At 36.6% G+C, this 27,177-nt stretch overlaps 1 protein-coding gene across 1 annotated transcript in view; it reads left to right on the forward strand.

Annotated features, from left to right (window-relative positions):
• The window catches only part of LOC144447363 (A disintegrin and metalloproteinase with thrombospondin motifs 18-like), a 112,125-nt gene that overhangs the window by 37,415 nt on the left and 47,533 nt on the right, over positions 1-27,177 (forward strand). The window contains exons 2-3 of the mRNA XM_078137347.1: positions 1,663-1,726; positions 3,803-4,134. Coding sequence (XP_077993473.1) covers positions 1,663-1,726; positions 3,803-4,134 — 396 coding nt within the window. The remainder of the gene's footprint in view (positions 1-1,662; positions 1,727-3,802; positions 4,135-27,177) is intronic.

The following is a 27,177-nucleotide window of genomic DNA, read 5'->3' on the forward strand; positions in this document are numbered from 1 at the left end:
GGCCAAGGGTATCGCATGTCTCAAGTAGAGGTTGCAACATCAACGTAAAGTTTGAGGTTTGACTCATATCAAGTGAGGAAATAAAAAAATACATCTTATAATTCTGGAAATACTGGGTATTCTGTGCAGAAAATGTTGTTAGAGGGCTAGGTGTTCAATGATGTACGCAGGTACAGCTTTTGACTTACCAGAGCTAGTCAACTTAGTGGGGTGGGGTGGGGGGGGGGGCACAACAATGTTATACAAATATAGGCAACGCGCCGCCACACGTCAAACTAGTGCAGTGAAGTACTGAACCGAGCTAAGCCTATTACATCACCCACTACCACCCAGGTAACGAGACACTCGTATCTGTAAAGTGTACACGCACTGTGCCGCCAACATACCAACAGCGAGTTCTGTAGTCAGTTTGCTGTTAGTACTTGTTCGGTACTTTCGCGTGTCCTGTCGACATGTCGCGGTTTCTCTTCTAACTCAATCAGTGTACGAAGAACTTGTACTATTACTGCAAGCCTTGTCAGTGCCAAAATACGATCGAAAAACAGATCGAAAAGTACACGAGCGAGTGGAGTACGGAAAAGCTGCAGCTAGCTCGCTAGACTGGTCTCAAAGCCCGGTGTCAAAGATCTCTTAGTCTTAGTGTGAAGTTTAGCATTGTTGACACACAGCGGTGTAAAGAACACGTGCGCTAAATCGATTCTGCTACTTCGTCACAATGTAACACTCTCAATGTGTAATGCACCGCCGTTCTACGCTCTCCAAAACTTTTAACTACTCATTACGGCTACATTGTTCCAAAAGAGCGCACCGTGATTGGTCGAGACTCCGGTCACACTGGATTACCATAGACGTACATACATAAAGTGAGGGTACTTTGTCATCAATCACAACTTGACGGAGCTTGGGTGCGAGATGGACTTCTGTGTTTGACACATAACGTTCTGAGGGGGACGTTCAACTGTTGTAGATGCATTCGTGGCCATACAGAGAAAACTTTTGAATTCGAAGTTGGAAGCGGAGATAAAAACTTGGAGCCAGCAGCTCTTCACATCACACATACTTGAACGACACTTTTGTGTTTGTATTTACGCTTTACGGGGACGATTAGTGGAGATCTCATTTGACACGTCGCAAGTGGAAAGGCAAACAATCTTAAAACAATGTTCGTCGGCGTAGAAAAACTTGCCTTGTGCTGCATTTACCGTTGTACTTGTTTGACTATCTTCCTCTTGCCGGTTCTTATACAAGCGGATGAACCGAACAAGGCATGTTAATTTTGATGTTTAACACTGTAACTTTTGTGGTCTCAACATCTCGTTCATCGACAACGAAGTGTTCGTGTGTCGAATTTTTAGTGACGCGGCCATCTCACAGTGCGATGTGACTGTCAAAAACATGGTGACCATCATCGTCTGATGATTTTGTTTTGGAGCCAATTTTTATCTCTTATCTGTTAATTGTACGTGTGAAAAACCCTAATGACCAATTATGTTGCGTCGCATTAAATCCACAATTCTACTCGACTAGTTTTGACAGTAACTAAAATGTCCAAGGCAAATTTATTGAGAAGATTCACTTCAGTGGTACGTGGTGCAGGTCTATCGTACCACATTTTATTGGCTTCCGAGTTTAACCCTATATTTTTATTTCTGACATTTACAGGGTTTCCTGCCGGGTTTGGGTCACACGCTGTCTGCCCCTAAACGAATGGTTGGCCAATCACCAGGTACAGTATACACTTCCTTATTATTGCACTCTCGGCACTTTGCCAATTTTTATTCATATTCCATTCTAAAAATAACCAAATAATGATATATTTGAAACCACACCTCAAAATTAGCTAGCGATTGCGTATATTTTTAATTTTTATTCATTGCTTTAACATTGTCATCACATCGTATCATAGCTTTCCCGTTCTCAATGAATGCGGCTACGGGTGCACTCTAATGTTCTACTGTGCCATAGACCGATAACTGTAAAGAGAGCCCCCCGACCTACTTCCATGGTGGTGTACTGACTGTAAAACTACGAACGAATCTTTTTAATGATAAGCAATAGATAGTTGACATATCGTGTGGCCTTGTTGTTTATTTGGTTGCAGGTCTACCCTGCAAGCATCCAGGGTTAATAATGAGACGACCAACACTTCAGTTAATTTTAATAGCAAATACATTCTAATCAGACAAGTGTACTTCATCACACCTTGTAAACAAAAATCAATTAAAATGGACACAGAATTTTGACATGAAATACACGCATTTCTTCTAGCTAAATAATGGCGTAGTTGCCTTAGTTTTAATATGCTGGAGCATAAGTGAGAGTTCTTAAGCAGTGGTTGGGGTAACACTTTGAACATATGTATATGGGAGACCTTGTTTTATTGATCACCATTCAGTTCACAGTTTTTGTTGCACCACAGAACAGAACTTTTATTTACTTTAATTAATTTGTAATTACTAAGATTGCAAGTTAACTGTATCTTTTGTCTTTAGAACTTGGGTGAGATGTAAATAGAGCAATAGTTACTTTGTTGGTGGATAGACTATGTGTTTTCAATCCAAATCAACTTCAAAGGAAGTGAACACAGAAAGGCTCCAGCCTTTTATCAACTCTCTTTTTGTTTTCAGCTCAAATGCATTGTTCCTATACAGTATCTGTTTTCTCTTTTGTCTGCTTGCCGAAGTTCTCCTACAAAAAAAAAAAATCAATGACTTCTATATCTTTAGGCATGACCTCATAGTTGAACTCTTAATTTCAGTGATGTCATAGCTCCCTAATGTCTATGGTGCTACTAACAGTATATTTTGTTGGGTTTATATATCTCTGCAGAGGTCTCTTTCAAACCAGTGTTGACTTTATGAGTGTGAAAGTCAACAAAAGTGTAGATAGACAAACAAATAAGAAGTTGGCAAGTTTACTAAATGGGGGATGACTTTAGGTGAATTAATACATTATAAGTGGCTTTGACATGCAGAGTACAGGAACATACAACAAGGCAGCAATGAAAGGGGTGAAGTAATAAACCAACCTGGACTTACACAAAAGCTGTTTTCTTTGTACCTACCTATCTAGTAACCGTAGGCTCGTGCTCCCCATATCTACATCAAAATTAACTGCAAAATGCTGTAGGTCTGATATACATATAGATGACCATATCGCCTACAGTAGTCTCATTATTGTGGGTTTTTTTCAAATGTGGCGATCATGGAATGTTGAATCTCTTCCTAAAACGTTTAATTAATTGGTGGTTGTCTTTCTTTTTTGCTGGCATCCCTCAATGACCTTTTGACCCCTGGAAAGCCCAGACCATAGTCACAACAATGGCCAGGGTTATACTAATATTTTTTTTAAAAAAGAGGGTGATTTGAGATAATGAAAATGATAATTGTACATCTAATAATGATCTGCTTACAAGCATTACTTTCACAAATCTTACAAATTTATTTTAAAAAAATCAACCAAAACATAACTTCCAGGAAGTTTGTGAAGTCTAACAAATATTAGTACTTTAGTGGTAAATGTGTTCAAAATGTATTTGTACACTTCGGCCTAGTTTGGCCCAGACTGGATCAGAGTTAAAATTGGGGTCAGAAAATCAGTTGCGTGAGCTATGGAAAAGTTTGGTCCAGAACAAAAAGTCCTTATGGTTCCACTGATAAGATAACCGTAATGGAAGAATGTAGGTTTAAATCCCTGGCCTTTTAAAGCAAGGATAGACGATATAAAACTGAACAATGTAAACCTTAAAACTCCTAGTATTTTCTTTAAAACTTAAGTTATATTTTATTTTTCCATTTGATAGATTATGAAGTCGCTATGCCAGTACAGGTGAACCATCGTGGAGAATTCTTGTCACACGACCTGATGCCACACAGGAGGAAGCGAAGCAGTTCAGGAAACCAGGACAGTGTTGAAAACTCTGCTTATTATCATCTAGCTGCATATGGACAGAAATTTCACTTAGCGCTGCAACCTAATGAAAAACTTTTAGCACCAGGTTTTACTATTCAAAGAAGAGCCAAGGGGAAAGTCGTCAGCGAGAAGTTGGACGATGAAATGCTGTCATGTTTCTACCGTGGTAAACTCCTTTCTCATCGAAATGGTTCAGTAGCCATCAGTGCATGCAATGGATTGGTAAGTTTATTAACTTCTTCCAGAGTAAGGTCAAAGGTCAAGTGAGTGTGGGATTTTTACCTCCTTCACTGTACTTCTGATGGTCCCTTTAAAGTGCAATAAATTCAAGTTGAGCAAAGTACTTATAAAGGCACTCTATGAACATTTTTATGTACCTTTCTCATTATACAGACCCACCAACACCACTATAGGTGGTGTCTATTCTTGAGCTTATCATGAGAACTGAACGCCATGATAAAATTGTTTTTCAAATTAAAAATCCAAAATAAATACCTAATCTTCATCCATATGGCCACTTTAATAACACTGATATTAGAGGAAACAGTCACATTTTGTCCTAAAAAAGGCAAACCAACTTTTTTTATGAAAAAAGATGTTTATGAGTGAATACTGTGCTTGAAGGCAAAGTGAGGGATCAAATGAAAACTGTAAACAGATTATATCAAACAAAAAGACAATAGATACATGACTACACATAGATTACCAGGATTTGTGATTGATTATAATCTTCATTCAATATCTCTAAAGTTTTGAGTTGTTTCAGAAACATGCATTGGTACTCCACACACCCTTTCTAGCCATCAAATGGATGGACCCTCCATAGATATACATATCGATCAAACCAAATTGTGAAAAGGAATAGGGGAGTCAAGGTTATTGAGGATTCTAGGCACCTGGTGATTCTTTTGTTGTAAGACTATAGAGTGTCATGGGACTTGTTCTTGCTTGATTCTTGTTTTGAAGCGTGGCGCATTCTCGCAAACCAGAGCTGTTATTTCTTCCGCAACACTGCGAAATAATGGTGCGTTTTTTAGACCGTGCCGTAAAAGAGGCCGTGGTTTGCGACAATGGCATGGAGGTATTAAGGTTATAAGCTCCATGGTTGAAGTAAGAACCATGATGGAAATGTAGGTAGTATTATGAAATACAGCAGGACTTATATATGTTTTGAAACGTGGCGGTAGACGCTTGTACCTCCATGGTTGAAGTAAGTCTTAGGTATGGAGATAAGACTGGCTGACACAAACCTTTTTGTTTGAAACACAAGTTTGAGATGAGTGCAAAAATTTTGATACAAATGGATTGTTATTAGCATACGTATTTTGTCCAAATGCAACTGAAATGAGTGTAGAGAATGTGATACAACAGGATTGTCACTGACACAAATATTTTGGAGAATGTAGACAGAAATCTGGAAGGTGATTGACCATTTTTGTCCTTTGTTAGAACCCATGATGTCTACTGGCTTAAAGCCCTTTAAACAAACTGTTTACTCAACTAACAGACAAACAAACACAAAAAATCTGTTCCCACTCTTGAATTATTCCTTGTAAGAAGATTAGCAAGGTCAAGTAGCCGACCTTCCTTCTGTTGTTTAAAAACTGAAAAAAAAAGTTTGGGAGGGGGGGGGGGGGAGAAGAGACAATTGCAAGTATAGATAGAAGTAACAGAAACATGCAGTGGTCTTGTATATCTAACTTCTAAGTGTTGTCACTGACTCTTGGAGAATGTCAAAGATTCCTTAGAATGAAGACTTTAAGAGTTACACAGGAAGTCATAAAAAGAGTAGATGCAATGTTGGCAAATATATATAGACACACTTCACAGTAGAGAGATGTACTTAGAGCTCATTGCAAGCTCTCCTATACAACTATAAACTGTTGAAAATGAAAGCACAAAAACATTAGGGAGAAAAATTGCCAAGATCTGTAGAGCAGGTACGAGGACTTCCCTGGTCACTGAACTTGCTGTTGACCAGGTGTCTTGGCATAAAATAATATTGAAAAGTAGAAAAAATAAGCATTTGTTTTTCCAAAATCATTGGTGCATACCTATACATTATCCCCAAGTACTATGAATCCAAGGGTAACTTTTGTTTGTTAGCAATATTTTAGGGATTATATTCAGCATAGTGCAGCAGGACCCTAGTCTCGACTGGTCAGTCAACTTTCTTTTGGCATCAATGACATCACCATGATTGATGTGATCAATTAGGCTTGAAATTGACCATGGACCTTGCAAACAATACAAGGCCAGGTTCAAACTGAAGTCAAACACACCAATTAACTTTAGAGCGTTAATATATTATAATGAAAGGGAAACTTTTCACTTTTGTTGTCGTCTATACACATACATAGAATAGATGGTAATGAGTTACAACCCTAGTTAAGTTGTAAATGGATTCACATGGTTTTAGGGCCAATGATCTCTCTCTCTGGTCGATGTTGTTATATGTTATAGACCATGGTTGCAACTTGTTTCAGTTGTACTAATCTTGGAACAGCTATTCTCAAAATCCCATTCAATTCTAATGGTCAAGTCTGTCTGATAAAAGAGCCACATTCAATCAAGTAAGATCAACAAAAACTGAGATTTTGAGAATGGATGTATAGCTGGTCTTGGTACCAGTGTGTGCTTCACTGGCTCATTCTCTTCATTTGAGCCAATGTGTACTACATGATTGCAATATCAGCAAAATCTGAGAGTTTGCGAATGGCTGTATAACCTGGTCATGGTGTCAGTGCATGCTTCACCAGCTCATGCACTCTCATCAGTTGAGCCAGAATGGCTGTATAGCTGGTCTTGGTGCCAGTGTGTGCTTCACCAGCTCACTCATCATTTGAGCCAATGCATACTTCACCCTCTCATTCTGTGTATGTGTGTGTGTGTGTGTGTGTGTGTGTGTGTGTGTGTGTGTGTGTGTGTGTGTGTGTGTGTGTGTGTGTGTGTCTGTGTCTGTGTCTGTGTCTGTGTCTGTGTCTGTGTCTGTCTGTCTGTCTGTGCTGTGTTACACTGTTGAACTTAATGGGATTAGGATCATGTTGTAATTGGTCTTGTTGAAGGCTGACTTGAAACAACATGAAATATTCATTTTGTTTGCTCAAGATATTAGCCCCAAATACACAAACATTTTGCTAACAGACACAAGTGATATATGGAGTGTCCAACCCTGCTGGAGGTAACTTGTAGTGACTTTGATCAATAATGGACATCTAGTAGACACAGGGGATTTAGTAAGGAAGGCCATCATTTCAGGTAAAGCAATAAACAGTGTCAGTTAAAAGTTACTTGCAATTTATCCTCTAGCGGAGACAGTGAACTCTATGGTGCCATGAATGACTACTATGTAATGATGTAGAGATTTAAAGCCAAGTCTTAAATTAGCATTAAAATTTCGGCATGGAAAAAAAGTTGTCTGCAGAGCTAAACAAAAAATGTTGGTCTTGTATTAAAAGAACGACACTATGCAATCCTTATGACTCTACAGATAGCATTAATGCTAGAATCTGGGGATTGAATCCCTGGCCTATAAGTTTAGTTAGTAGACACCTCCAAACTTGTCTCTATATATATGCTCATATTGAAAGACACAGTGTTACATATATTCCATGTTTTGGCTGTATATGCAGACACTGAGCAACTTGATACGATGACATGAAAGACAGCAGTGCAATGCATTGGTTGTAGGTTAGACATCAATTCTAACGAACTGATGGCAGATGTGCAAGGAGTGTGAGAACATCAACAGCTGACATTCAACACCAATCAATTTCAAGGCGTGCAAAATTGACTTTCTGCAGTATGTCAAGGCCAAACATCTGCTATAAATGTAAGTTTATAAAGTCAAAAATGTAATTTTACAGGTTTCTGGTTTAGGGATATTGACATTACTATCTTCCCATCATTGTGGCATGTCTTTACTATCAGTTAGACACTAGTCAACTCTTCTGACACGTTTAAAGGCCCAGTCAGATTAGGATCAGATTTTAGGTGGGAGGGGGGGGGGGAACAGTAATGTTGATCCAGAACAGAAGAATAATCCTATGTAATCTGCATGGCTGTGATAAGATAGAGCTTAAAGACCCACTTGGGATTAGAATTAAAAGCTAGGTGTCAAAATCGGTTGTTTGGCAGAGCTATAGAAAAACTTGGCCCAGAACACAAGAATGATCCCATTTAAATCCTTATTAAGATAACACTAATGTGATGACCTGGGATTGAAACATGGCCCATTAAATGTGAGGACTTAGGATTGAAACTCTGGCCTTTAACCTGACCGTCTTGTTCCCTGCTATGTTTCAAGACATTAAAACACATTACAGACTAAACACACCTATTTTTCTCACTTGTGAAAAGTCGATATTGTTGCACGTCAAAAAAAAAATGCTTGTGGGCAGCAATGTATAAAATAACACATTTTGGCAAAAGGTCAAAAGTTTTAGGAGTTTTAAGGGCAGTTGTTGTGCAAACAATGTATCTTTCCGTTGCTCGAGGCGTAATAGTCTTGAGAAAATAAATGTTAGGCCTTGTCGTAGGGTATATCTTAACTGTATAGGAATGTGATGTGTATGTCTAGCTATCGCTCCAAAACTGAAAAGTTTATTTCATTTCTCCTCTAACAATGACAAAGCCATATTGTTTTTGCACAGTTTGGTTGATAGATGCTTTAAACTCTATCTGACCCTAGAATTCAACTTGTCAGCCCTGTGTTTGTATAATCTTCTCACCCACCCTAGGGAGACACAGTTGGAATAAACCAAAATATACACAAATGTAGGGAAGGAGGGACCTTCAAGATTAATTGATGGTGTTGAAAGATTCCATATATTATATGTAGAACCAGTGGTTACTTGTACGTAGAAAGATGTGACAGTGACACGCAGTGCAATGGACATAGGTTCGAGGCCGTGCATAGTACAAATTACAAAATCAATTGATCTTTCCAAAAAAAAGGAGACCAATTATCACCCCATTAACATTTGAGAGACAAAAGAGACAGTGGATAGCTTTATTTGCTTGAGTAAACTGAAGACTTCCAATCCCATTAGAGACTAGAATTGCAGTAATTATCACCAATTAACTAGATCTATACACAGACAGCTTTTATCAAAATGGGTCTACATACTATTACAACGTACAGGCAGCTGTATGGTATTTAATGCCATGGAATGCTACAGAATGCCAACTGTTGGGTTTCTCTTGTCATTCCCAACTAATTAATTACAGCCACACACTATTTTAAATCAGTTGGCAAAATCACAACTGTATGTATGATTTAAAAATAGCCTAACTACATATAAATCATGATTTAAGATGGGAGTTGTTAGAATATTTGGAAAACTGTGCTGGATGAATTGAGGTTAAATATGTTAGGCACACTACAGGGATGTGCCTGGATACAACTAAACTGCATCATTTACTTCAATACGTAGCTCTGAAAATATGCGCTTCGAGAACTCTGACACGGCGCCGTCCCACTCTGCTATGGTTCTTCCCATAAGGAAACTGCGAGACTGCGCAGATATATCCTGCATACAGTTTTCAGTGAAAAAAACATCAAAACATTGGTACAAGATATACAATGAATGAAGTTACATGGTAGACAAAAATCACGTTTAACAATTTAAAATAGTTTGTCTAATACCTTATTGACATTAAAATAAGTCTTTGCATTTAATTTACACTAAAACGGTCTATATTTACTGGCTCATCAGAGTAGCTACTTAGATACTTGACATCATTTTGAATCGGTTTGAAACTGAATCAAAGTTGGTTCTCCTGTCCCCACACACATTTAAACTATTAATATTGATCAAGTATATAAAATCAGTTCAAAACTGACACAAAAAGTATGACGATTCATTTTTCATTTTGCTCAGTTTTCTCTTGGAAACAGAGACCGATTTTGAACCAATTTAACATTCAGTTTGATTTGGTTTCAAATCGATTCAGGTGGGGACATTTCAAAACTGACACAAAAAGTGCGTTGATTCATATCCACTGTTCATCAATTCAGGTGGGGACATGTCTTATGTGTAGACTGGTGTATATATTAATATATTGCAATGTTTTGCATTGGTTGGCAACATACTAGGCTACAGTCCTTGATCTCTACATCAGTAGAAAACAGGTGTAGAACGCCAGAATTCATTGCCTTGTTCTGTTACAGATATAATTTAGGAATAACAAATAACAAATCATCTTTCACTGTCACAAATCATTTGTTGTACAGACACAGTTACCATGTTGTCGCCGTAGGACGACTGATTCTTAAATGTCGACTATGTGACCTCTTTGTAACCTTTACAACAGGCGACTCTAGGAATTAGAGCTATAAGTAAAGATTAGATGTTTACTGGACACTCTCTATGATGGTGGACTGACCTGAGAATCAATGCTCTTTTATCGTGAAGTTAGGGAGCATGCTGTAATAGGTTAGAGGTATATAATAATGGTTAGGCTACCTAACATTGATAACATTAACCATTCAGGATCCTCAGCAGTGAAAACATTTTAGATTTCCATCCATCTCATATGACTAGTATGTCTGTCTGGGACTTCTTCACCTACATAATGATTTCATTATTGTAACATATTTGGACGCCTCTATGCACCAACCAGGATGAGGAGTGGGGGTGGGGTTGGGGGTGGGGCGGGGCTGGGGTGTTACCCTAGAGATAGACTCCCTAGCATAATCAAAATTTGTATCATCTGCCATGGGTGGAAAGTTCATATTAATATAACATTGGTTGTCTGAAAATGTAACCTAGTTGAATACAGGTTTAACATTAGCTAATCTATGGTGTAATATGAATTGCTTATGATAAGTCATATCAACTCTTGAGAATTCATCCCACAGTGTCGGTATATAGTCTAACCTACTTTGACTCCATCTGAAATTGTTTATACTGTAATATAAGTTTTATCAAGATATAACCTTGTATCCATGACAACACCATGTTGTCCTTTATATCTGATAGAGAGACTGGGTGTCTTATAATGTTCTTGGTTGCTGGCTATTTAGAGCCTTGCTGAAACAATTAGCAAGAAGGCGTAGAATTAATTCCTCGGTAAACCGTGTTTGATGACCTTGCTAACACTTTGTATGAAGGGGTAGCATTCCTCTTTATACCTTGTTTTAGGACCTTACTTCCAATTTACAAGAAAGGATAGCATTCATGTTTCCAGACTGTCCTAACAATTTAGAGTTGGCATTCTTCATTTTACCTTGTTTTAAGACATACTTACAATTTATAAGAAAGGGTAGCATTCCTCTGTAAACCTTGTTTTAAGACCTTGGTAACAATTTGCAAAAAAGGGAAAGAGCTCCTCTCTTTACCTTGTTTGAAGACCTTGTTTACGATTTACAAGAAATGGTTAACATTCTTCGTTTTACCTTGTCACCATTCTTACTATTTGGAAGAAAGAGTAGCATTCCTTCTTTTACCTTGTTTTAAGGCCATAGTCACAATTTGCAGGAAGGGATAACATTGTGGAGTCATGATGGTCGAATGGTTAGCATTGCTGGTTTGAAAACTGGCAGGTGGCAGGTTTGAGCTCTTTTGGTGCGATTTGCTTCTGAATGGATAAAGTCCTTCGGGCAAGATTTGAATCACGATTGTGCTCCAATCAACCCAGCTGTATAATGGGGGGACCTGGTAGGATAGAGGTAGTCTAGCGATATCCTTCAACGAATCTTTCAGATCTCTGTCTTTCACTTTGGCATTCAGACTAATGTAGATGTTGCATTGTTAAACCCTATATGCTTATAGTTGCTGCAATGGACTGTATGCTTGCCAGGGAATAGAGGGAGTATAAACGGCTCATCTGCCACTATAGATTCATTCCAGGGGTCATAATTGTAAATCGCTTTGAGCACAGAGTGGGAAAGCACCATATAAAAAACAACCATCTTAGTCTTATTATTCAAATCCAGTCTGAGAACTCTGTTGTCATAGCAACAAAGGATTAAAATATGTGTACCAAACCTATCTGTACTTGTTACATCTTACATACAAAAGTCAACACTGTGAGTCTATATCTCTTTATCACTTCTAAGATTAATACCAGATGGAAGAATTTCATATATATTTGGATCAGTTATGTAAAAAGTAGAAGAAATATAAGAACTTATGTAACAGGTGTGTCGATATTCATTGTAAGAATTGAAATCCCAGGGACTGTACATTGTATGTGGTGTAAATACAAATATCAAGTTTTTAAAGTAAACTGTATGTTACAACATGTTTGTAATCTTTGCAGACATTGCAGTTAGGATTAGGTACTGTATAGTACATCACAGTTACATCAATTTTGGTTGTTGAAATAACGGTCTCCGAGTAGCCATGATGTTGACAGATATACTTAACTAGAATGCTACACCTGCCTGACTAGCACTTAGCAACTATACCCATAACCACACCATTTGTATAGGAGTCAAATTGTACTACTATGGCCAGTAAATTCCAGTGAGTTGAGTCATGGAATCCTGTGGTACAAAGTTGTAGTGCTGTTCTTTGTTGATTGAGTCAAACTATTGGCCAGTAAATTGCATTGGTGCGACGCCAGCAGTTTTGTGTTGCAGTCATCGTTTGGAGTCAGACTATTGGCTAATAAAGGTGACACTTACAAAGCCACATAGTGTTGCAGTTCTCAAGATGTAATGATTCCATTTGCATGTTAATTGAAATATAATACATATGGGAGAGAAATCGAATAGAATCAGTTTTTGAGTTTTGTCACAATTATGGCTTCCTGCAGCCAAGGAAGTGGTCAGTTAACAAACAGATAGGGTGGTTTTCATATCTAGATCATTATGTGGCCAGTACTTTCCAGTACAGTAACACCTGCAACTTAGTAGTACAAATCTAAACTATAGTATTATAGTCCTGTAAGTCTCACATCTTGAAATATATTGAAGAAAGCCCAGAATCAGTATTGGTTTCTTAGTGTTATTTCTTCCTGAAGTCAGAACTTGTAGATAAGATGGAATTCAGAATTAGATAGGCAAATGTACAGCTTAGTGTATCTCAGTTAACACAGGTGATTTTGTTTAATATAGTCTGGATGCCAACGTGGTCTCTAAGTATCTGAAAGATTTATGGAGAGTACTAGACTACTGTTAATAATGTTATCATACTAGATCAAAAAGTCTCGGTCTGATTTCGTTAATTTTTAGCCTCCTCCCCCCCCCCCCCCCCCAAAGGGAGGAACTACCCCTTTCCCCTTCTCTTAGCCAGAGATTTGTCTTTGGCTTTGGCTATTCCTCTTGTACATCAAGATTGTATTAGTTTGGTGATAACATCCACCACTTTTGGCAAGGCGAAACAGAAATGGATGTCATCAAAGATATTTACAGTGTAGCCATTCGCTCTAAGAAACTTCAAAGTTTTTTGTGCTTAAATTATTGCACTTGTACAAGACTGCGCATTAATTATTTCCATTACCATGGACATGAACTGTGACATAATATAAACTGTATTCGTAACCTAGGCAACAGTAAATACTGCTTCCCCTTCGATATACCTCTTCCCCACCCACCTGTCCTTACTGTCAGTTATCGTAAGATGGAGGAGTTGAAAATCAATAGAAACAGTCCCTAGGCCAAGTGTATGAGCAAGGACAGACCTGAGGCAAGGCACAGCAAGGCCATGTAGTACATAGATCTCTTAATATAGGGTATTGACCATGTGGACTGTGACCCTGCTGCCCTGTGATCCTTTGTATAATCTGGATGCCAGCTAGCTTACCTTGCCTGTATCAGCCTGGTAGCATTATGATCCAATGTTACAAAGATACAGGCGCCAAGGTTGCTTAGAAACTTGAATTGAGACATGTAAGCCTTGATAGTTGAACAGACCAAGGATGATTAGCAACGTTTAATTAAGAGATTGCGACTGTCCTCGGTTAGAATTCCAATCAGGATTAGACAAAATTTGTGTTTGCAGTTAGTTGTAAAAGCTGTGTCAGTGGCGACAAACAATTATCATTTGAGGAGTTGACAGAGCCACATGTCTGCAACAGGTATGTCTGTTTAAACTACAGTGTAGCTCACACACTTGTGTGTATACATTCCTCCATCTGACTTTATTCAAGGGTATAAACCATCATAAAGGTATTGGTTGAAAACCCTGCCCAGTACACGACCGATCGGTACCTTAATAATAGCCCAGAGACTTGACTGTCTGGATTCACACTACCATTTGCCAGAACAGTCAAGTCAATATGTCATACCAGATAGCCAAATCTCCTGGCTAAAGATAGCTTGGAACCCTTGCACAATCACAACTGAGAAACTGGGGGAATATTGACTTTGTGGAGACATTGGGATTATTGAAGATTATCCAGTGTATCAGACTTTATGTCAGACATACATGAAAACCTCTATCAGCCAATAATTGATTACACCTCAGTTCTAAATATTCTCTATTCTGAGTTGTCATTTTTAAGGGCCCAGTTTTGATAACAATTAAAATTGAAGAGTAAAAAATAATTGTCTGACTATAGAGCTTTAGAAAATAGGCGGTCCAGAACAAAAGAGTAATCCTATGTAATCAGTAAAGCTCAACTCATAAACATAACACTGATGTGAGGACCTGGGATTGAAACCCTGGCCTTTAAGTTTTAAAGAAAGTGAAGATTTGCTCTTTTTGGATGAGCCGTAGACCTTCAACTAATGTTGGAGGGTCTATGGATGAGCCTACAGAATCGTGTAATGCATGAGTTTGGGTACTTGGGGTATTTACGTTTGTACTTGCTGTGTTGTTTGCTGCACTTTCACTTTCTACCCTCTTCAAAGTGTGGCTGCAGAGAACACCGCAAGTGCTCTGGCAAATACCGTCTGTGTATGAAACACTTACACTCAAGTGTCATTAGGTTCTGTAACAGTACAATCTATGATGGACGGTGACAATGTATAATATATGTGAGTGCATGGATAGCTTGTTTTTGTTGAAAATTTGTTCTTACAAACTACATTTCAGAAAAAAAGTTACGATAAGTTATTTGGTTGGCGCCAAAAAGATAGGAACTAATAAATATGTCATTTATCAACCCTGGGTTTGAAGATTATCTGTCAATGTTCATGAGTTAAGCTGAGCATGTGAGAAGACAATTCACCACTGACAAGTTACTGAGTGTGCAGCAGATAATCAAGTACAGTTGCTTCAGGCTGCCACATTTCATATGTGTCAAGACAAGAGGATATTTGGACAGTGCAACTAGTTTCCAATGAACTCTGCAAAGCTATGACATAGTGAAGATTGTAGCTGGCAGGCAGTGCCTGATGCCAATTCACTGTATGTTTTCTACTTGATGTTACTAGTATTACTGCAAAGGAATTGAACTGCAAGCAGAGCCCTAGAGTAGTATATTGCTTTATACCCGTGCCAAATTTTAATTAGCAAGGCCCAACTAAACACTGAACGATGCCCTCTGTTACATTTCATTCCGAGTGAGTGTTGTTAATAGACACCGAGTGCCCCTAGCCTCAGGATAGTTCTCTGTGTGTCCATACCACGCAAGGTTTCTTGTGAGAATGGAAAACCAGTTCTTGTATTCCTGAGACATGCTGGGGAGCCAAGTTTTTGTTTTGTTTGTTGGAAGACATAAGGAAAGGAAATGCTTTCTAGTGAACAGAGTACGCCAAACCAGGGAGAATGTAACTAATTGAGTGGAGCACTTTTACTTCAACTAACTTTTAATCTTAGGAAAGTGAAACATTGTGACTGACTTTACCATTAAGACACATATCAGTAAAAACATCATATTCATAACATGTGTTCTGACTTTATCATAACGCCTGTTATTGAAGGATCTGCTCTGACTGACTGTCAGAGAAGAAATGTGTATATCAGTCAACCAGGCCTGCAGGCTCTTTCTATAGGGTCCAGCACAGACATTAAATTCAAAATGTAAAAATAGTGAGGCTGTCAAGACACCACACACTTTATTTGAAATAGAGAATATCATTTCGAGGTTTTTAGGTTGTATCAAAAATGGCAAATACAGTATTAGTAAGACGGCGCCCATTAATTTGTTAAAAAGGAAAAGAACTGTTGGATATTGTGCACTTCTCTGGCATCTGAGTTACACTTTGAATGATTTATTTTGGTGCTTCCTTGGCAACAAAGGATTGAATGAATTACCCAGTAACATAGAAATGACACTGTACCAAATTTTAAACATGAAAACAAAAGATCTACATGAGAGAGAAAATGTGTTTAGTAAAAAGGGTTAAGTATGAATACAGTTGGAAGGTATCAGTGTGTGGTAAATGCGGCAAGTTAAATCATTTAAAAAACCCCACCAAAATGACTTTTTCCATTTTACTAAACACGTTCTCACTTCCTGTGAAAGTGAAAGTACAGTGTTTTGTTAGTTTTTGAGGCTTTCCTGTGTGTTGGTGGTTTATTTATGACTTTTGTTTGGATAAATCAACTGTAAAGTCGATTGTTTCCCCATTCATCCTTGAAATCTCCTCTCTGTGAAGAGAAGCGCGCTAGACATGATTGAAGTGAATCTCATTGTGGTTTTAGCATACCACTGAAATTCTCACCTTTGTACTCTGATCAATGACCTGCCGGTATGACATCACACATTGTTCATTTGAATTCATTAAAGAGAACATTCGAGTGCCACCACATCAGATACTGCTAATGTTGACCAAGTGTCGCTTAGTTTCCAAAACTACATCAAAGAAACGACACAGTTGGAGTAAAAAATTAATTCATGAGATGGAACGTTGAAATTACATCATAGATCAATTGGGGCTATCATCCAAACTTTATATAAAACACTTGACTTTGATTATGTCTGTCCACACCATCGGTTTGTACCGAGAGTCCTTCAATTGACTATGATTAGACATGTGTGAAGGTATGTCTGTCCATGCTGTTATTTATTTGTTCCAGAGTCCCTTATTGGAGACCTTAGATGCTATCCATGGCTTTGAATCCCAAGATCTCTCTTCACCCCCATCTAGAGCAATGAGAAATCATGAACCAAAAGTTATTCATGCAAATAAGTAAATCCGTAATTGTTAGAGTGATGTAAAACAATGTATATTCTGTTATGACAAATATACCATATTTGGACATTATGTAACTGCCCCATATAAGCACAAACTTATTATTGGACATAATTGAGTGATTGATTATTAAAAGACATGATGTTAATAACTGGGTAGGTATCTTGGTTTGAATGTGAAACAGGACCACATTGAGCTAGACATGAGAAGAGTTTTGATGCCATGGATAGCCTCTAGACTAACGCTCCAAGACAGACCAGTATAGCGTTAAAGGCAGGGAATTCAATCCCAGGATGTCCCAATAGTGTTATCTTATCAGTGGAGCCATAATGGTCATATAGTATTATTCTATTCTCATGACTAGATGCACAAATAGTATACTTTCAAAAGTGTCTGTATATCTAAAATAAATGTTAGTTTGCTTCTGTAACACGGATTCCATATATTTGAACTGGTAGAAAAATACACAACATATTTTTTTTTTTTTTCATTTAGACACAATTTGTGCTTGAAACCAATACCGGTTCTTCGTATGACCAATGTTTGATGTGTAAAATTCATAAGTTCTAAATTGGCTTCCACCAAAATTGTGGAAAGGAATGAATTTTTCTTTTACCAGATTTCCCTTTTCTGTTACCAAGGTTACCAAACCAGAAGCACAGTGTTAATAATGTTGAGAAATAGTTGATATATGAAGTAAGGATCTATACAGAGTTCTTGAAATAATAATTTAGAACAGATGTTTTTTTGAGATTTTTTTCAATAGAAAACAGTTTGAGAGTCTTTTTCAATGAGGAAACAGCTGTAGAATTAGAACTAGAATTTGTTTAACTTCAAATGAACCTATAGGTCTAATGAGATGTAAATGGTTTCACTGTTGTGAAAGCTTTCAAAATATCAAAGAAGTTTAGCAAATAGATTTCTAAAGGTTGACTTTAGACTCGCCAAGATTTTAGTATTCAGCAAGCAGAACGAAAAAAAAAACGTAATGAAATCAGGTGATGCATAAAGGTTTGAGAACATATTTGGTAAATGGAGAAAAAAACTTATTTGATTTAGAATGTTGTTCACAGATGCCCACTCTTCATTACAAATACAATTACGACATCCCCTAGTTGATTGTCCAGACCACCCATTCTGAACAGTTTTGGACACAAAGTAACAGTCTGTGTTTGAATTAATGAGTCTTTGAATGAGTAAGACCCAGGTACTTTTTTTTTTTTTTATACAAAAGATGAAATGGACTGAATCTTTTGAAGCAGTCGCTGTCTTTTTAACATGACCTTTGAATAGTGTGTATAAGTAAGGTTACATGTACACATTTCACAGCCGTCTATCGACTAATTCCAATTCAATGGTAATTACCAGCATCGGACTCATTGATATAAATGGTGTCTGTCACCAGTGTATACAAGCAGACTCGATTACATTGTATTTTATAGCTCTGTTTCTTCCTTCTTTGTTTTGTTCCGACTGAATTATTTGCCGTCTTACAAGGTGCAACATATTACTCCACCCATCGCACAGTGTGTGACCTTACATGTTTTACTCGAGTGTGCTTAGTGAAAATGTTTGTTTCTGTGAGTATAGATATGGCTTGTTGCACTAATCGGTGAAAACACACTCTGACATCAATACCAACATTTATTCAGATGGGGGGGCATTGAAAATGTTCGGTTTGGTTCAGATTTAACCTAGATCCTCCACATCAGTGGATTTCTCCACAAAAGCTAAGACGTTTACACTTCAAAACCTAGTTCATCAATACCAAAAGGAGAGGATGATGTAGTTAAATTTGCCAGCACATGAAGGTTCTAGGCTAGCACATTGGGGCATGGAATAGCATTCAGTCGGGCCATAGAGATTGAACATACTAGTACTCTCTAGTCCTATCTATAAACATATAAACTTCATCATGGCTGTTCAAGTGACAGTATTTTCCACTTGTCCACTTTAATAAACTTCAGTAGCAGTATTTGCTTATTGTATACTATAAAATGTCTAAAACCTACTTGAGTATTTACTATTGCTTGTAGAGGCAACAATGATCTGTAGGAGGGTTTAAAAAAGCTGTGATAATGATCTCTGTTTTACCTACTTTAGAACGTCAATCTTTGAAAATAAACCATGTTTTGACCTAACAATCATAACATTCCAGTATGTTCTGAGTTTAGAGCCACTAGATATTGAGAGATGTCAAGGAGGGATATAATGAAACAAGTACATTCCATGTGAGTCAGTGTTAATTGATGCTAATTAGGTATAGGTATGCAACAAGTACATCCCATATGAGTCAATGCTAATGTATGTTAATTAGATATAAGTATGCAACAAGTCCATCCCATATGAGTCAGTGCTAATATATGCGTTTGCATATCATGTGATTAATTTCAACCAATGGTTGATTTGGATATAATTACTCAAATTCAGGATTATATCAAAATACAAATTTCTTTCCGTCCTGTTTGATTCAGATTTCAATATATGTATATTAAAAGAAACAGACTGATTCCAACAGCAGTACTCAGATTTAGACAAATGAACTGATTCTGATAGTTTTTTTTATATTTATATTATCTTGATTCTGGTAGTTATTCATAGATGAAGTGACTGATTCTGATGTCACATATTTATACAAACAGACAAATTCTGATAGCTTAAAATATTCATATTTAGACCCCACAGAAATGGACTGATGTTGATAGAGGGAGTCCGCATATTTAGAGAAAGATAGTGATTCTAATTGCATAAGTCAAAGTCAAATGGACTGATTCTGGTAGAGTATCTCATAGACAAATAGATGGATTCTGGTAGAGTATCTCATAGACAAATAGATGGATTCTGGTAGAGTTTCTCGTAGACAAATAGATGGATTCTGGTAGAGTATCTCATAGACAAATAGATGGATTCTGGTAGAGTTTCTCATAGACAAATAGATGGATTCTGGTAGAGTTTCTCATACATGTAGACAAATAGATGGATTCTGATAACTGTTACTTATATGTAGACAAACAGGCTGATTCTCAGACAGACTCACATTTAGACAATTATAGAAATAAACTGATAACTTTAGTTAGTTTAGAGCGTTACCGGTAGTCATAGTAAGACAACCAGACTGATTGTGATACTGGTAGTTTAAATACTCATATCTAGACAAATATAGAAATAGAATTATGTTGATAGAGGTAGTCATATTCAGACAAACTGAGTGATACTAATAGTGTTACTCAATTGGACTAGAGTTACTTATAGACGAACTGACTGATTCTGACAGAATCATACTAACTCAGATTTATAGACGAACTGACGGATTCCGACAGAATCATACTAACTCAGATTTATAGACGAACTGACGGATTCCAACAGAATCATACTAACTCAGATTTATAGACAAACTGACGGATTCCGACAGAATCATACTAACTCAGATTTATAGACGAACTGACAGATTCCGACAGAATCATACTAACTCAGATTTAGACAAGCGGATAAATTCTGGTACAGGTACTCATGAACAAATGACTGACTAAGTATAATACACATTACTCAGATTTAGACAAACAGACTGAATCTGTTAAGACTTACCAATATTTAGACAAAGGGGGTATCATTTTTTAAGTAGAAAATTTGATAGAGGTGAAAGAAAAGGATGAAATGAAGCCGTGCAATAAAATGAATGGTAATCCCTGCTGAGCTCTCTTTCACTTTACATAATCTTTTAGCCGAATAGTTGAAATCGCTTTTGAGTTTGGATGGCCTCTATTGTTACATTACCATTGTAAACTTGGCTTATACCACCCACTGTGACTAATATTATTTATTAAAGTAGTTTAGTGTGATTTACCTCGCAGTCTGTGTAAATTCTTCAAAGGTATTTCAAAACATAGCTTTGTATTGACCGTAGAGAAGGTGAAAAATTTGTGAACTAGTCGGGTTTATATTGAACCTACTGTGGACTGATCTAACACTTACTGGGTGGTTACATAAATGAAAACATTTTGTTGAAAGACAAACTGAAAACTTCCACTTGAGGTATGCATTGAATAAATAACAAGGGTTTTTTTCAGTGTGTTCTTAAAAACCCAATGCACTGTTATTTAGGATTGGTGGTTAGCTTTCCCAGATCTGACGGCATTGCCAGTACACTGCCAAATACCATTATTCCTACAAAAGCAAATAGGTATAGATGTCGGGTAAAGCACTTAGAATTGTTGCATGTTGTTGTAGCGATCTGTAGCAGCTTTCACGAGAGAATCAGTGACATCTTAAATTACAATAGCTAAAAAGTCATTTCAGTGACTGCAAACACATGCAAAAGCATAAGAAGTCAAGATCTTGGCCATTGTCGTTAGTAAAGTAGCAGAAACATTGTTGGCAATGAGGCAGAAAAGAACTGAACAAAGTCAATTGCCAGTTGAAAATCTATAATACCAGTAAATCACCATCCATTACCCAAAGAAGTAGAAAATAACGTTTTGGTTTTCTAGTCCCTTTTAATTTCTTTACAGCCACAGGGTTAATTGTGCATTCCAAGGTTTACAAAGAAGGAAAGGGAAGCTGGTGAACTTTATAACTGGTACAACTGGTCCTAAACCTTGACTTTTAGCATAGGTTGAATAAAAAAAACTGTCTTGTAACTGTGATAAATTGTACCAATATATTACCTTTGACTCAAAACTATGAGATTTGATATTTTCCTATGCAAAATCTTATGTTGCTATGATGATGTTTCTTTTAGTATTACATAGTGTGATATAAATCCTTTGCTTATAATGACCTAACCATCTCTCTACTCTTGTCCCCCTTAAGTCATTTTGATCTCAATCTTTCCTAATCATGAAATGTCACACCCTACATGTACTAAGTTGTTCCTGTTCTGTCCTCCAGTAAGACAAACATGATCATGACCTCCAGCTTCCTACTTGGTTCCATCTAAACCGGAAAACCTATCTAATTAAAAGGCATACTTTCCAGGCATTTGTTGTTTATATAGAGTGCAGACAACTTCAGTAATTTATCTGTGGTTGACCAGTCCTAAATATCAGTAGCAATCTAGCTCAAAACAACTGATTTGACATGTGGTTTGTGGTCTGCAAAGAATGCTTGACCTGGTGGGTTAGGGGTAGGGAGAATGGTATTTGACCGGTTCTGAAATAGGTCTGAAAGTTAATTATTATTATTTCGTATTGGCTCAATCCAAAATTGTCATACAACTGAAAAAGTGACACATAAACTTTATTTTCTTACAAAAGTATCAATTTATGAAATCTTCGACTTAGAATCACCCAAAATGTTAGCAGATACGAATATTCCGGAGTTTGCCTTTTATGGTAATTTAGAATTACATTGTAGATTATGACATGCATATTGTACCTGGGAAGTGGTGAACAAGAAATGACACTATCTTTTAAGTTTTATGGAACTTTAAAAGTCTAAGATCAGATGGCATCGACAGTGTCACACAAATGCATGGCATTCAAAGTGATTACATATAAATTTATAATGGTCGACATTGGCCAAAATTGAGATAAATTGTATTCAACAGTCTTAATACAGTCAGTCTTTACTGTAATTGTCTTCAGTTCATGGTATTCAGAATACAGTATAGTCTTGATTCATTTTCAACTCAAAATAAAAGATTCTGAAATTGCAGGAAATGTGATCCTGCCCAGATGGTAAGTCTGTGGCCACAAACAGAATTACATTTGAAGAGTCTGTGGCCACAAACGTATTACATTTGATGCGTATCAAAGGAGAGATGTAAAGTTTGAATTCACAAAGAGTACCGACATAAAAACTATCTCCCTTTTTATTTGTCTTGAATGTTTTTCTTTACAACTTGATTTGTTCAATTCTACCGTTTCTCTTAACCAATGATTGAATTAGAATAAAAAAAGAAAAGACGGTGTCATTTGTCGGTGTGGTCCACCTGTTGTAGGCATTCATCCATTCACATAAAATGCTTTGATTATTAGGATGAAAGTCTCAAGCTTGATAAAGACGACAGCCCTGGAGGATTCCAGACCAGACTTATTATTAACATACCATGAATTAGCAAGTTTTCAAGGTTTTTGCGGTCAGGTATAGTAGCCTAGAGAGTTATCTTGGTGTTACTATCTCAAGAAACTTTCCACACCTAGCCAGCTGTTAACTGCATAGGAATGTGTTTTGATTTTGACATTTTTACCACGAAAAACTCTGCTAAATCAAAGTGGAATCTTCCTTCTCTATTAACCCATGAATGCCACACATGACTTCAATTAGGGGGTAGCCAATTACAAGTGTATAAGTCAGTATGAGATCAACTTAGATTTTAACAGAGCTGTTGGCGGTAATTTTGAATTCAAAACATGTTCCTGTGCTTTTCTGCTTCTGCTGGGTTTTGAGAGTTTCTTGAGATAGTAACACCAAGACAATTCTCCAGGTTACTAGTATAGCACTGTTGTACTTCCAAGCTGTCAAGAACTTCGCACATTGGGACACCCCTCAGATAGTCTAGTTCCTGATGACTGTGTTCCATGTGAAGATAAGGAACTAGACTATCCCTCGGAGAACAGACATGACTTACTCTTGTACAAGACAGTATGCATCCAACATACGAGCTTTGTTATATTTTAAAATCTAATTTTGAAGAAGAAAGAAAAACAGGCCATGGTTTTAATTAAAGTAAAATATTCATAAGATAATATCTTGTTTTGAGTCAAAATCCAAACTTTTTAATTCTTTAATTTGAGAATAGGCAGTTCTTAAAAGTTAAACAATTCCTTCTTTTATTTGAGAAGAGACAGTTCTTAAAAGTTAAACCATTCTAAACATTTCACAGCATTGTCATTATAGTTAGCAGTCTGCAATTTAATACCAGATCTATGCCCAAGGACTTTCACTTATCTTCTAAATCGTCTTTACTTTATCTTTTTTTAAACAATTAATCTGGCAAGGAATCTTCTTGAAAGCCCTGGGGTGCCCTCTATACTGCCAATATCAGTGCTGTTCACCTGCTGGGAGGAAATTCCCAATTTCTGTGTTATGTTAGAAATTCAGAACCCGGTGATTAATATGTTGGTGATGCCTGGAAGGGTTATTCACACCCTTGGTCTACTCACAGTTGGCAGGTGCTAGTGCATTAATGAATTCGTCTGGTCTGTGTTTTAAAATAAAATTGTCAAGGTTGTTAGACTGTCGGCTACTTTCTCTTGACGTTCTCACTATGTTTTACTATTGTTTTATGGCTATTTATGCCAGGTATTAAAATTTAATGGGTACTGCTACATGTAGTTGGAGCATGTCTACATGCTGACATGTGACTATGATAACCTGAGAGTAGATAGCCTGAGTGTAGATAGAGCTATTGTAACCACAGGTCAGTGATGTAGACTGGCTAATAATGTATTTGCCAAGAACTGATTCCTCTGGTTGTGAAAAAAAAAGCGTTCAAACTTGCACATAGCTGTTTAGCTTTTATTTAATTTATTATCATCTAGGTAAGAAAGTTGTCATTCCATATCTTTTAAAATTTCTGTGACTTTTAATACTTGGCCTTTGAATTGCAGTTTGTTCTCATAGATTCTCAAAGAAATGAAATAAATGAAAAAATGAGAATGAAATAAATTTCTGGCATGAGTGCATGTATCACTCAATAATAATAATAATTAATGGTTTATTAAAATTGTTCGTAGCAGTCAGAGACTGAATTGCGACAACTTTACATAACTGAAAAATTAAAAATATAGCAAACATTAAAACCTTTACATTTCATGTTAAGACAGAATCAAAATACCTTTACACAATTACAACTAACAAAATGGCACGGCAACGGACACACACGAAGACACTAACCACTGAACCATTTAAAATGCTTCTAACAAGTGTGTTTGTCATCATTCCATAATTTAATCATGTAAGGAATTGCACTTTTAGCATATCTCTGTGTACGTATCCTAGGTAGAGATAGTTGACGAGAATTACGTAATTCAAGGCCGATTTCATTGCTACGTTCCTTAGTAAGCCAGTCACTGTGTAATCTAGACTTTTTGAGTGATTTCGCAAAGTTTAAACATATATTATCGCGTCTCTGTTTCATATCTACAATTTTACATGTCTCAAGTGCCTGTTGATATGATACATAGGCCATACCCAATATTATTCTACAAGCCCTTTTCTGAATACGTTCTAATGAATCATGTTGCTTAACGGTTAACCCAGGATGCCATACAGGTACAGCATATTCCAATAAAGGTCGAATGTACCCGATATAAATTGTGATCAGATCACTTCTACTAAGGCCAAATCTCTTAAGTGAACTTAGCAAAAACAAACGGCCACTCAATTGATCAATCAACCAATCAATCAGTCATTCATTCAGTCAGTCAGTCAGTCAGTCAGTCAGTCAATGAATGAATGAATGAATGAATGAATGAATCAACCAATCAATAAATCAATCAGTCAATCAAATTTATCAATGAAATAGTTTTGATTTTACTCGGCAGATGTCATGTTTTTCAGTGATTTTGAATTCATAATTTAACGAGATTAATGTTGTCACAAAAGTATGTGATTTGCTTGTATATGTTATTATACTTCAGTCACGATTTATCCAACAAGTTTTGTTGAGAAAGATACATACTTGAAATGGTACACTCTCTGTCTGTGTCACAACATATACAAATCAATCACGTCACAACTTAAGCAGTAAGTATTTGCTTCCCTGCAGCCACACCAATGGAGTATGTGTTTGGTTTCACTTTCTACAAACAGTTACATTTCTGTTTCAAAACAAAAGTATCTGTTCTGTTTTCCTAAGTTTTTTTTGCCATGGGTATTTTTGTCATGGCTTGCACACTTGTAATTTTTGAAGAAAAATTTGCCTCCAGCAGAATCCGAATCTGAATCTGAATCCTATTGTTGCCATGCTGTATATCTCTTAAAAAAGTAATAACATCCAACTCGTTATCTAAGAATTAGAGCAAATTGAACTTGAAGCAATTTTTTTTGCAAATTGTAGGTGTAAAAAGATAGGTGTAAAAGACCATAGCATTTAACTGAACAAACTTGTTACATTTGTTTTCACAAATATTGACAGACAAAATGTGAAACTTGATTACACGAGGTATGTAACATTTAGATCAATGCACAGCTTAATTGGTCAGATGTTGTCTTTTGTAAATCAGGCGTGTTCCTTTAATTAGGAATTAACTCTATTCCCAAAACTTGTATTTTGTTTCCTAATCTTCATGGATGATTCACAATGCTATTAAAACAGATGTAGAATTCAACATTTCACACGTGTTTAATTGGTGATTAATTACTCTTTGTCAAGTAAGATATTAAATGGTTTGAAGTTGTTGATTGGTAACTGTTACAGGACTCAATTAGTAACCATTGTCCAATCATTTACAGTAAATTCTCTTAATCAAACCTGTCTTTTAGCTTTGACTTGAACAGGGCATGATTGGACAAAGATGGTCGTAGACTCATTGAGCTCTTGTTCATAGCTGAAATCACATGAATCATGTTTCAGTTGTAGATAAACTTGGTTGTCATCAACAGTAAAAAAAATTTAACCAGTATGAAACAAAACTTTGATTGAGTCAGTATACTAAATGAGTGAGCAATGATTTATAGCTACACAACTGGGATTAACAGTCTCATCAAAGGGTTGACTTTTGAGAGATTTATTTAAAAGTACTTTTCGTAACCTTGCTAGCATGAAAAGTGATACATCCCAACCAAAACTTCAATGTTATTGTGCCATAAATTATACTCAGTGCATGTAATGTTTAATTTATGAGCACATGTGACTCTGAAAAAAGTCCTTCATTGGATTACTGTCACCAATCCTGATATTTACCATCCATTAATTTGATATAACTGTACCATTATGCAAATTAGATGCCTTAGTATGCAAATCTATGTATAGAATGTAGCAATTTGAAATAACTGCATCAATATGCAAATGAGATGATTTAGTATGCAAATCTATATGTAGAAAGTAAATAACTGCAATGATATGCAAATTAGATGCTTTAGTTTGCAAATCTACGTACAGAAAGAGCAGTTTGAAATAACTCAATATGCAAATGAGATGATTTATTATGCAAATTCATGTATATTGTACACAGACTATTATATAAATCAACTATGCCAGCAGTAAATCTTGCTAAATATAAAAACAATATCCTGTGAAGATTGTTGCACAAAATAATTACAAAATGTAGATACCCAGGTTTTCATTTACT

This window comes from Glandiceps talaboti, chromosome 16 (genome assembly GCF_964340395.1).
Source record: "Glandiceps talaboti chromosome 16, keGlaTala1.1, whole genome shotgun sequence".
Lineage (NCBI taxonomy): Eukaryota > Metazoa > Hemichordata > Enteropneusta > Spengelidae > Glandiceps > Glandiceps talaboti.